This window comes from Carcharhinus amblyrhynchos, unplaced genomic scaffold, assembly GCF_965287045.1.
Source record: "Carcharhinus amblyrhynchos unplaced genomic scaffold, sCarAmb.v2.hapA scaffold_37, whole genome shotgun sequence".
NCBI classification, from domain to species: domain Eukaryota; kingdom Metazoa; phylum Chordata; class Chondrichthyes; order Carcharhiniformes; family Carcharhinidae; genus Carcharhinus; species Carcharhinus amblyrhynchos.
In genome coordinates this window covers 7316579-7329363 of record NW_027649778.1, presented here as the reverse complement: position 1 = coordinate 7329363, position 12785 = coordinate 7316579, and the positions used below count along the sequence as shown (strand labels likewise).

Genomic DNA, 12785 nt, shown 5'->3' with positions numbered 1-12785 from the left:
TGTGAGGCTTGGTGGTGAACTTGATGGGGGTGAGACAACGATGGTTTCAGTGGAGTTGTAGAGGACAAGACTGAACTTATCTTCATTTGGCACCTCCATGTTATTTTTTTAATTCATTTTACGGGATGTGGGTATCACTGGCTGGGCCAGTATTTATTGCCCATCCCTAACTGCCCTCCATTTTAGGGGGTATTTCAGAGTCAACCACATTGCTGCGTGGTCCTGGAGTCACATGTAGGCCAGACCGGGTAAGGATGGCAGATTTCCTTCCCTAAAGGGAACCAGATGGGTTTTTCCAACAATCGACTTCGTTAGATTTTTTAACTCCAAATTTTGAAACTAAGATTTTCAATCTGTTATCTGGGGTCTGAAATCATTCCTCGTGACGTGTTCCGCAGATAGATGCACACTCTGGGAGCATCGCACACGCACACACATTCTGGGAGTGTCGCGCACACACACACTGGGAGTGTCGCACACACACACACTGGGAGTGTCGCGCACGCACACACTGGGAGTGTCGCACGCACACACACACACTGGGAGTGTCGCGCACGCACACACTGGGAGTGTCGCACGCACACACACACACTGGGAGTGTCGCGCACGCACACACTGGGAGTGTCGCGCACGCACACACTGGGAGTGTCGCGCACGCACACACTGGGAGTGTCGCGCACGCACACACTGGGAGTGTCGCGCACGCACACACTGGGAGTGTCGCGCACGCACACACTGGGAGTGTCGCGCACGCACACACTGGGAGTGTCGCGCACGCACACACTGGGAGTGTCGCGCACACACACTGGGAGTGTCGCGCACACACACACTGGGAGTGTCACACACACACACACTGGGAGTGTCGCACACACACACACTGGGAGTGTCGCGCACGCACAGTCTGGGAGTGTCGCACACACACACACTGGGAGTGTGAAGCGCACACACACACACTGGGAGTGTCACGCGTGCACACACTCTGGGACTGTTGCACACACTGGGGGTGCTGCCGGTTAGATAGAGCGACGCGGGCTTGTTTCTGGAGCTGCTTTGTACAGTTTGCTCCTGGTGTGAGACGCTAGGATTTGCGATTTCCCCCGGCTGTCTTTATACATTCCAGTTGGTATTATTTCTCTGGCTGCCTGCAGCTGTGTAAATATTGGAATGGTTTCTGTCCCTCCCTGGCTGCTGTCCAACCTTCCACATTTCAGATCGAGAATCCCTCCTCAGCTTGTGTCCAGCTCAAAATCTTCCATCTTAAAGCGGGGCTTCTCTCCCCTTCCCCCTCCACCGCCCCCCCTTCCCCACCTCTCCCCCCTCTCTCTCCTCCCTTCTTTCCTTCTCTCTCCTCCCTGCCTCTTTCTCCCTGCTGCCTCTCCCCCACCTCCACACCTCTCCCTCCTTCCCTTCCTCTCTCCCCACTCCCCTCTCCCCCCTTCCTCCCCGCCCCTCTCCCCCCTTCCTCCCCGCCCCTCTCCCCCCTCCCCTGTCTTTCTCTCCCCCCTCCTCCCTGTCCCTCTCTCCGCCCTCCTCCCTGTCCCTCTCTCCGCCCTCCTCCCTGTCCCTCTCTCCGCCCTCCTCCCTCTCCTTCTCTCCCCCCTTCTTCCCTGAGCTCTTCCCCCCTCCCTGCCCCTCTCCCCCTCCTCCTGCCCCTCTCCACACTCTCCTCCCTGCCTTTCTCCCCCCTCCCCCTCCTCCCTTGCCCCTCTCCTCCCTGCTTCGCCCCCTCTCCGCCTCCTCCCCGATCCTCTCTTCCTTCTCCTCCCTGACCCTCTCTCCCCTCCCTCCCCCACCCCTCTCCCCCACCCCTCTCCCCCTCCCTCCCCCACCCCTCACCCCTCCCTCCCCCACCCCTCTCCCCCTCCTTCCCGCCTCTCTCCCCCCTCCTCCCTGCTTCCCTCTCCCTCCTTTCCTTTCCCCCCCCCGCATTACGCCCCCCCCCCCCCCCCCAGCCTCTCTGGTAGTGTCACTCGCTCTGGGAGGACACACACACAAACACACTAAAGGGTGAGTTAGCAATGACCAATCCACTGCTTCAGTGTGATGTGGACAGGCTGAGTGTGTGGGCATCTGGATGGCCGGTGTAGTATAATGTAGACAAATGTGAGGCTATCCACATTGATAGCAAGAATAGGAAGGCAGATTATTACCTGGATGGGTGTAAATCGAGAGGGGTGGGTACTCAGCAAGACCTTGAAGTCCTCATGCATGAGTCGCTGAAAGTCAGAGTTCAGGTACGGCAGGCAGTAAAGGCAGCAAATGGTATGTTGGCCTTCAGAGCGAGAGGATTTGAGTTTAGGAATAGGAATACTGCAATTGTACAGGACGTTGGTGAGGCCACACCTGGAGTATTGTGTGCAGTTTTGGTCTCCTTATCTGGGGAAGGATGTCCTCGCTATAGAGGGAGTGCAGAGAAGGTTTACCCGGCTGATTCCTGGGATGGCAGGTCTGTCGTATGAGGAGAGATTAAGTCGGTTAGGGTTATATTTATTGGAGTTTAGAACAGTGACAGGAAATTCTAAGAGGATTAGACAGGGTAGATTCAGAAAGAATGTTCCCGATGGTGGGGGGAGTCCAGAACTAGGGGTTATAGTTTGAGGATAAGGGGGTAAACCTTTTAGGACTGGGGTGGGGAGAAATTTCTTCACCCAGAGGGTGGTGACGGTGTGGAATTCACTCCCACAGAGAGAAGTTGGGGCCAAAATGTGTGATTTCAAGAAGAAATTAGATCTAGCCCTTGGGTCTAAAGGGATCGAGGGATATGGGGGCGGTGGGGGGGGGGGTGAAATCAGGATATTGAATTTGATGATCAGCCATGATCAAAGTGGATGGCAGAGCAGGCTAGAAGGGCTGAATGGCCTGCTTCTGTTTCTATGTCTCTAACTGGGGGCAGAGGTTATGATCTGAAATTATTCAGCTGATTGCTGAGTTGGGGGGGGCTTGGAGGTGGGGGTGGTGGGGGGTGGGGGGGGGGATGTGATTGGTAAAATCCCGAATTAAAGATGAGCTGCTGTTCCTTTAAGCTTCTCCAGAGCAATGAGAACCCCAATGTCAGAGTGGGAGCGAAACAGAGAATTTTAATGGCCGCACAAACAGGGTTACCCGTAGGGAGTGGAGATGTTCCCCGTAGTGACTAGGAATGGATTTGTACCTTCTCCTTGGATACTGGAGCCTCTGCTCTTATCCTCCTCAGCACCAGCTGCGAGCTGAGGCACTGAGTGCTGGCACACACTCCAACGGGGGACAGTGTAGAGGGAGCTTTACTCTGTATCTAACCCCGTGCTGTACCTGTCCTGGGAGTGTTTGATGGGGGACAGTGTAGAGGGAGCTTTACTCTGTATCTAACCCCGTGCTGTACCTGTCCTGGGAGTGTTTGATGGGGACAGTGTAGAGGGAGCTTTACTCTGTATCTAACCCTGTGCTGTACCTGTCCTGGGAGTGTTTGATGGGGGACAGTGTGGAGGGAGCTTTACTCTGTATCTAACCCCGTGCTGTACCTGTCCTGGGAGTGTTTGATGGGGGACAGTGTGGAGGGAGCTTTACTCTGTATCTAACCCCGTGCTGTACCTGTCCTGGGAGTGTTTGATGGGGGACAGTGTGGAGGGAGGTTTACTCCATATCTGAGCTGAGAGATGGTCTTGTTCAACATTAAGTCAAATTTCTCTTTAACCAGAATTACTTTGTGCGCCGGTGGAGGGATGTATTGAAACAGCGGGGAACGACGAGAGGGAGTAAAGCTAAGGTCCGAATTATCTTTCTTTTTGTTTCTCTTCCAGCCTGCAGGCACTCCGGAAGGAGAAATCCCGCAATGCCGCCCGCTTTCGGAGAGGCAAAGAGAATTTTGAGTTTTACGAGTTGGCCAAGATGCTTCCGTTGCCGGGGGCCATCACCAGCCAACTGGACAAGGCCTCCATCATCCGTCTGACCATCAGCTACCTGCGAATGAGGGACTTTGCCAACCTGGGGGACCCCCCTTGGAACCTGAGGATCGAGGGCCCCCCGCCCAACATCTCTGTGAAAGGTACGTGGAACCCCCGTTACCGTGGCGGGATAGGGTGGGTGGAGCGGGCCTGCGCTCTCTGTGAAGGTTGGCAGGCTGTAGAGACGGCCTAACCAGCCCGAGCCAGCGCGGATTTACAAAAGGGAAGTCGGCAAATCTACTGGAAAGTTTTGAGTACGTAACCAGTAGGGTTGACCAGGGAGAACCGATGGATGTGGTTTATTTAGACTTTCAGAAGGCCTTTGACAGGGTAACACTAGCAGATTACTGTGTGAAGTTAGAATGCATGTGGTGGCGAGTAGCGTCTTGGGATGAATAAAGAGCTGGTTAGCAGACTGGAAGCAAAGAGTTGGTGTAGATGGGTCTTTCTCCGATTGGCCGGCAGTGAGGTTCAGAGAATCAACAGTACAGAAGGAGGCCATTTGCCCCATCGAACCTGCATGACTACTATCCCATCCAGGTCCTATCCCCGTAACCCCACATATTTACCCTGCCAGTCCCCCTGACCCTAAGGGTCAATTTATCACAGCCAATCAGTCTGATCCGCACATTTTTAGACTGTGGGAGGAAACTGGAGGAAACCCACGCAGAGAACGTGCAGTTTCACACAGTGACCCGAGACCAGAATCGAACCTGGGTCCCCGGCGCTGCGAGGCAGCAATGCTAACCACTGCGCCGCCCAAATGTTCCACTGGGATCCGTGCTAGGACCGCCAACTGTTCAGATTATATAATAATCATTTGGACGAGGGACCGAAATATAATATCTCCGCATTTGCAGATGATACAAAGTTGGGTGGGAGGGTGAGCTGTGAGGAGGATACAGAGATGTTCAGTGTGATTTGGACAGGCTGAGTGTGTGGGCATCTGCATGGCGGATGCAGTATAATGTAGATAAATGTGAGTTATCCACTTTGGTAGCAATAATAGGAAGACAGATTATTATTTGAATAGGTGTAAATCGAGGGAGGTAGATACCCAGTGAGACCTTGGAGTCCTCGTGCAACAGTTGCTGAAATTAAGCGTGCGGGTACAGCAGGCAGTAAAGAAGGCATAGCGAGAGGATTTGTGTACAGGGATAGGGACGTTTTGCTGCAATTGTACAGGGTGTAGGTGAGACCACACCTGGAGTATTGTGCGCAGTTTTGGTGTCCTTATCTGAGGAAGGATGTCCTTGCTGTGGAGGGAGTGCAGCGAAGGTTTACCAGGCGGATTCCCGGGATGGCAGGTCGGTCATATGAGGAGAGACCAAGTCGGTTACTTTGGACTTCAGAAAAGGGGACCTCAGTGGGATGGGATTTTAGGGCCTCACTCGTCCCAAAGCCTAATATCCCACCCAAGCTCAATGGGTGGGATTATCCATTATCCGCCCTTTGCCTGCTCTGATTCCCATGGTGGGGGAGGGGAACAGTAAAATTCTGGTGGTAAAACTTGTAAAATTCTAACAGGACTAGATGGTGATGTGGAGTTGCCAGCATTGGACTGGGTTGGCACGGCAAGTAGTCTCACAACATCAGGTTAAAATCCAACAGGTTTATTTGTCAACACTTTTTTTCCCCTTTATTTAATATTTCTGTGCCTGGAAGGGTAAAACCTATCGTTAGATTCTTGATGGACAGAAGTATTTGTCTGTGTGGGATTTGCTGTGAATTGCAACTGCGACCCTATTGTGCTTAAAGAGGGCAACAGCGTGAAGAATAAATCAAGCAGCAGTGATTGTGTAGCATCTGGTACCTTGTAAGGTAGGGAAGCTTCTAAGTTTTAGTTTAGCTAATTTGATTGCAGTCAGAGATTGGTAGTGAGAGAAGAGTTAGCTCTCACAGCCCTGCTAGATACAGTTGGCCTTAGAAGTTTATTTATTTATTAGTCACAAGTAGGCTTACATTAACACTGCAATGAAGTTACTCTGAAAACCACCTGGTCGCCACACTCTGGATTAGGGGTAGGATTAGACGGGATAGATTCAGAAAGAATGTTCCAGAATGCATTTACCCTAGCTAGCCCCCCCTCCCAACATCATGGGGCAATTTAACATGGCCAATTCACCTAACCTGCACATATTTCGATTGTGGGAGGAAACCGGAGCACCCGGAGGAAACACACGCAGTCACAGAGAGAATGTCCAAACCCCACACAGACAGTGATCCAAGCTGGGTATCGATCCCGGGTCCCTGGCGCTGTGAGGCAGCAGTGCTAACCACTGTGCCGCCCATGGATCATGGGGTAGGGCAGGAAAGTGGCATTGACGGTAGTTTGTCCATCTTGTTGACTGACTTAGTGGTTAAAAACTGGGCAGTATGGAGAAGTTGGGCCGAAGGGCCTGTTTCCGTGCTGTAAACCTCTACAACTCTATAACTGGGACTAGCTTAGTGGTTTAAAAAAAAAGGGGGCGGCGTGGACCAGTTGGGCTGAAACTCTGTAAACCTCTGCGACGCTATAACTCTAACAGCGCTGTGGGTGTACCTACACCACTTGGTTCAAAGTGGCGGCTGGCCATCGTCTTCTCAAGGGGCAATTAGGGTTGGGTAAACACTGGCCTTGTTGGGGACACTGGTGGCCTCGGGATGAAGGGGCGAGGGGGAAGGGTTCGGGGGGAGGGGGAAGGGGAGCGACTCGTGCACTAAAAGGGGCAGTAAATTGCTCTTACCCTCGTGTTGTTGCGGTGACATACCCGGGCTGCCCCTTCCAGTCAGCGTAGCGACTGCTTCACGTCTGGCTCCTGCGAGATAGATCGTTCATCAAAACTGTGATTTATCATCTGTTCTGTTGTGAAGATACTAAAATGAGAATGTTCCCTTGATTAAATTGCTAGTGTTAGCTGGAACGACAGCGCAACGGTGAGAAGTAATCAGTTCTTTTTATTTAAGCCCCTATTGTGATGGCAAAGGGGGAAAAAATACACTCCTTAATTTAGATGCCATTCCAGCGGGATTCACTCATCCAGTGGGTGATTTGCCGAATAACTTAGCAAAAAAAAAAGTGCCCAAAGTGGATGATGTAAACTGCCCCCCCCCCAGGATCATTGGAAGCATTTCTGGAGGGAGAGAACGAGAGAGAGGGGGGACGAGAGAGAGGGAGAGGAGGAGAGAGGGAGGGTGAAATGCAGAGAATGAGAGAGAGGGGGGACGAGAGAGAGAGAGGGAGGAGGAGAGAGAGGGCAAGAGAGAGAGAGAGAAAGAGTTTCAGTAAAGTAGTTTATTTATTAGTGTCACATGTAAGGCTTACATTAACACTGCAATGAAGTTACTGTGAAAATCCCCTGGTCGCCACACTCTGGCGCCTGTTCGGGTACACTGAGGGGCAATTTAGCACGGTCAATGCACCCTAACCAGCGTGTATTTCGGACTGTGGGAGGAAACCGGAGCACCTGGAGGAAACCCACGCAGACACGGGGAGAATGTACAGACTCCAAACAGACAGTGACCCAAGCCGGGATTCGAACCCGGGTCCCTGGCACTGTGAGGCAGCAGTGCTAACCACCGTGCCATCCTACCCCCCCATTGTGTTGTGCTGAATGTTACATCAGTCCAAAGTCCTGGACTGAACCACCAGCAAACCAGCTGCAGGTGATCACAAAACTCTTAGAACGTTCCATCGACCCACCTCCAAGCAACCACCCCCTCCCTCACCCCACAACACCCCACCACACCCCCCAGACCCCACAACACCCCCCACTCCTCCATTTCAGATGGTATAAATCTGGGTGGCGTAGTGACACAGTCATGAGCGCTGCTGCCTCGCAGCACCAGGGACCAGGTTCAATTCCCAGCCTTGGGTCACTGTCTGTGTGGAGTTTGCATGTTCTCCCCGTGTCTGCATGGGTTTCCTCCGGGTGCTCCAGTTTCCTCCCACAGTCTGAAAGACGTGCTGGTTAGGGTGCATTGACCATGCTGAATTCTCCCTCAGTGTTACCCGAACAGGTGCTGGAGTGTGGTGACTGGGGGAATTTCACAGTAACTTCATTGCAGTGTTAATGTAAGCCTTACTTGTGACTAATAAATAATCTTTAAACAAACTTTAAGAGACAGAAGTTGGAATTTCATCCCACCTCCCCCATCATGGGAATTGTAGGCCAGGGGTGGAGCATGGAAAGCTCCGTGACCTCAGGTGGGATTTTGCAACTTTGGGACGAGCGAAAAGTTTAAAGTCTCTTCTTCACATTCAGTCCTTCAGAATCAATCACATGGCTGTGGTGCTGGAGTCACATGTAGGCCAGACTGGGTAAGGACAGCAGATTTCCTCCTCTGAAGGGGCGTTAATGAACCAGATGGGGTTTTCTGAAAATCGATGATCGTTGTCGTGGTTACCGTTACTGAGACTGGCTTTCAAGATAGTCAAAGTTCCTTGTGGGCACTGATCTCTGGTTGAGTTGCATTCTCCTGAACCTTTCCTATTTTCCCACACACTCTCGCTCACTCTCGCTCATGCACATGCGCACACACATATACCTGTGTGTGTGAGAGATTGAGCATGTGGGAGAGCGAGAGTGTGAATGTTTGTGTGTGTGTCAGTATGAGTTGAGTGTGTGTGTGAGAGTGTGTGTGAGAGGATGAGTGTGTGTGTGTGTGAGTGTGTATGTGTGTCAATGTGAGTGTGTGTGTTGTCAGTGTGGGTGTGTGTAAGTGTGTGTGTGTATGTGTGTGCTGTCTGTGTGTGTGAGAGTGTGAGTGAGTGCCTATGTGTGTCAGTGTGAGTGTGTGTGTTTTGTCAGTGTGTGAGTGTGTGTGTTGTCTGTGTGTGTGTGTGTGTGCTGTCAGTTTGTGTGAGTGTGTGTTGTCAGTGTGTGTGAGTATGTGTGTTGTCAATGTCAGTGTGTGTGTGTGCGTTGTCAGTGTGAGTGTGTGTGTTGTCAGTGTGAGTGTGTGTAAGAGTGTGTGTTGTCAGTGTGTGTGTGTCAGTGTGAGTGTGTGCTGTCTGTTTGTGTGAGTGTATGTGCTGTCTGTTTGTGTGAGTGTGTGTGTTGTCTGTGTGTGTGAGTGTGTGCGCTGTGTGTGTGTGTGTGTGTGTGAGTGAGTGTCTATGTGTGTCAGTGTGTGTGCGCTGTCTGTGTGTGTGTGTGCGCTGTCTGTTTGTGTGTGTGTGTGCTGTCTGTTTGTGTGTGTGCTGTCTGTTTGTGTGAGTGTGTGTGCTGTCTGTGTGTGTGTGAGTGAGTGTCTATGTGTGTCAGTGTGAGTGTGTGAGAGTGTGTATGTGTGTCAGTGGGTGACAGTACGTGTGTCAGCGTGAGTGTGTGTGTGTGTCAGTATGTGTGTCAGTGCGAGTGTGGGTGTGTGTAAGAGTGTGAGTGTGTGTGTCAGTGTGAGTGTGGGTGTGTGTAAGAGTGTGTGTGTGTGTCAGTGTGTGTGCTGTCTGTGTGTGTGTGTGTGTGTGTATGTGTGTCAGTGTGTATGTGTGTCAGTGTGAGTGTGTGTGTGTATGTGTCAGTATGAGTATGTGTGTGTCAGTGTGAGTGTGTGTGCTGTCAGTGAGAGTGAGTGTGTGTGTGAGTCCTTCTCTGAGTAAGATGGACATTGTCTGTTTAAATTGTAATTAGGCGTAATTGCAAGAAGAAGCCCCTGGAAAACAGAGTAGGTGGAGCACTCATTGATGATGTGTTGGTTAATGAGAGCCTTAAACAACAGCTCTTAATTGTCTGAGGACAGGACTATTAGGAGCGTTATGTACTGTATACACACAGCTGGGAGATCTCCCTATGCAAATACAGAACCTGCAATTAAAAAGGAATTTAAAGATACGGAGAGCAGACTGACTGTACACCATATCGTTTCATTGCAAAATCCGCGTCGGTCCCAGCCCACTGCTGTTGTGCTTTCGCGTTACGCTGAACTGGGGAGGGGGTGTGAGGGGGGGGTGGTACAGATTCCACCCTGCTTCACTCAGGAGCAGGGAATCCATCACCAAACCAACCTCCCATCCATCGACTCCGTCTACACTTCCCGCTGCCCTCGGGAAAGCAGCTGGCATAATTGAGAACCCCCCTTCCAACCCCGAGACACGGGCCGGAATTCTATTGCCACCACCCGTCACGGAATCGGAACGGGCGAGGGGAGGGGTGGGGGTTAACAATGGAAATGGCTCCTGACCTCGGGCAGGAGTTTCTAATCTTGCTCGAACGAGGTGCAAAATCCCACCCACTCTCACCCAGTTTCTTCCATCGGGAAAAGAGATACAAAAGTCTGAGGCCATGAACCAACCGACTCAAGAACAGCTTCTTCCCTGCTGCTGTCAGACTTTTGAATGGACCTCCCATATAGAACAAAGAAAATTACAACGCAGGAACAGATCCTTTGTCCCTCCAAGCTGCATATACTAATCTGATCTTTCTCTACACCCTATCTGTGACTGTAACACTACATTCTGCACTCTCTCCTTTCCTCCTTCCCTATGTACTCTATGAACACTATTCTGACATTATTACAACTCAGCAACTCTACTTTCTCAGAAGACTAAGGAAATACAGACGCACCACAGAAAGCATTCTTTCTGGTTGTATCACAGCTTGGTATGTCTCCCGCCCTGCCCAAGACCGCAAGAAACTACAAAAGATCGTGAATGTAGCCCAATCCATCACGCAAACCAGCCTCCCATCCATTGACTGTCTCCACTTCCCGCTGCCTCGGCAAAGCAGTCAGTGTAATTAAGGACCCCACAGACCCCGGACATTCTGTCTTCCACTTTCTTCCGTCGGGAAAAGGATACAAAAGTCTGAGGTCACCGACTCAAGAATAGCTTCTTCCTTGCTGCCACCAGACTTTTGAATGGATGGCACTTTTGAATGGACCTACCTCGCATTAAGTTGATCTTTCTCTACACCCTAGCTATGACTGTAACACTACATTCTGCACTCTCTCCTTTCCTTCTCTATGAATGGTATGCTTTGTCTGTGCAGCGCACAAGAAACAATACTTTTCACTGTATGCTAATACACGTGACAATAATAAATCAAATCAAACCACCCGAACGAGCTCCAATCCTTTGGCAGTCGATCCTTTTGGGAGAACAGGACTGCACACAGGAGTGGTCAATGCAGGAATTTGGAGAATTGAAGATCACCTCAGTCCATTGGCCATTCCTGCCTCTGTTTGTGTTCCTGTGCAGTGATGGGAATCTGTATTTCTTTGGAACAAGCCAACGCCAAACACGGCGCAACTGGAATCTCCCAAGTTCAATAAACTGTCGCCGTGGAAGTAATCCATTACAATTTATCTTTCCAGCACCACAAGGCAAGGGAGCATCCTGCACAGTGGGACTTCTTTTCATAGAATTATTGAATCCCTACAGTGCAGAAGGAGGCCATTTGGCCCATCGAATCTGCACCGACCATATTCCCACAGGCCCTATTCCCATAATCCCACCAATTTAGCATGGCCAATCCACCTAACCCGCACATCTTTGGACAAAAGGGGCAATTTAACATGGCCAATCCACCCTAACCTGTACATCTTTGGACGCTAAAGAGCAATTTAGCATGGCCAATCCACCTAACCCACACATCTTTGGACACTAAGCAATTTAGCATGGCCAATGCACTTAACCCACACATCTTTGGACACTAAGCAATTTAGCATGGCCAATGCACTTAACCCACACATCTTTGGACACTAAGGGGCAATTTAGCATGGCCAACCCACCTAACCTGCACATCTTTGGACACTAAGGGGAATTTAACATAGCCAATCCATCTAACCTGCACATTTTTGTGGGAGGAAACCGGGGCACCTGGAGGAAACCCACGCAGACACGGGGAGAACGTGCAAACTCTACACAGACAGTGACCCAAGGCCGGAATTGAACCTGGGTCTCTGGAGCTGTGAGGCAGCAGTGCTAACCACTGTCATCCACTTGTCCCAGTTTCAAGAGGTAGATAATCTCTCTACCTCTACTTGATCCATCCCTTTCATTATCTTATAAGTCTCTATAAGATCCCCCCTCATCCTTCTAAACTCCAACGAGTACAGACCCAGTCTATTTAATCTCTCTTCATAGTCCAACCACCTCATCTCCGGTATCAGCCTAGTGAACCTCCTCTGCACTCACTCCAAGGCCAAAATATCCTTGCGTAAGTGCGGCGACCAAAACTGCACACAGTACTCCAGCTGCAGCCTCACCAGTGCCCTGTACAGTTGCAGCAAGACCTCCCTACTTTTATATTCTACGTTCACAACCCTTTGTAGTTGCTTGCGATCTTGGACAGAGCAGGAGCCATACCAAGCAATTTCTGGTTGTAAGAATGCTTTCTATGGTGCATCCATAAAAGTTGGTGAGAGCCGTAGCGGACATGTCAAATTTCCTTAGTCTTCTGAGAAGGTAGAAGGTTGGTGGGTGGATGATCTGATCAGAGTCATCCTGCCAACCAATCAGCACCCCTTTTCTCATGTTTGGTCTACTTACATCTGTCCTGATGAGGGCATGGTGAAGAATTGGTGCCCAGGAGATGGTAAAGTGTCCACCCCATGCCCGCCATGGCAGATAGTGGAACTTGAATTCAATCTAAAAATAAATTACAGAATTTATAATCTCCTGATGACCATGCAACTATTGTCGATTGTCGTAAAAGTGCATCTGGCTCACTAATGACTTTTAGGGAAGGAAATAAGAACATAAGAAATAGGAGCAGGAGTCGGCCATCTAGCCCCTCGAGCCTGCCCCGCCATTCAATAAGATCATGGCTGATCTGATAGTGGTTCAGTTCCTCTTACCCGCCTGCTCCCCATAACCCTTAATTCCCTTATTGGTCAGAAATCTATCTGTGACTTAAACACATGTAACAAGGTAGCCTCCACTGC

The 12785-nt window shown here is 50.6% G+C and overlaps 1 protein-coding gene across 1 annotated transcript in view; it reads left to right on the top strand.

Annotated features, from left to right (window-relative positions):
- npas1 (neuronal PAS domain protein 1) overlaps window positions 1–12785 on the top strand; it is a 382645-nt gene that overhangs the window by 128894 nt on the left and 240966 nt on the right. The window contains exon 3 of the mRNA XM_080218356.1: window positions 3777–4021. Within this exon, the coding sequence (XP_080074482.1) occupies window positions 3777–4021 (245 nt within the window). The remainder of the gene's footprint in view (window positions 1–3776; window positions 4022–12785) is intronic.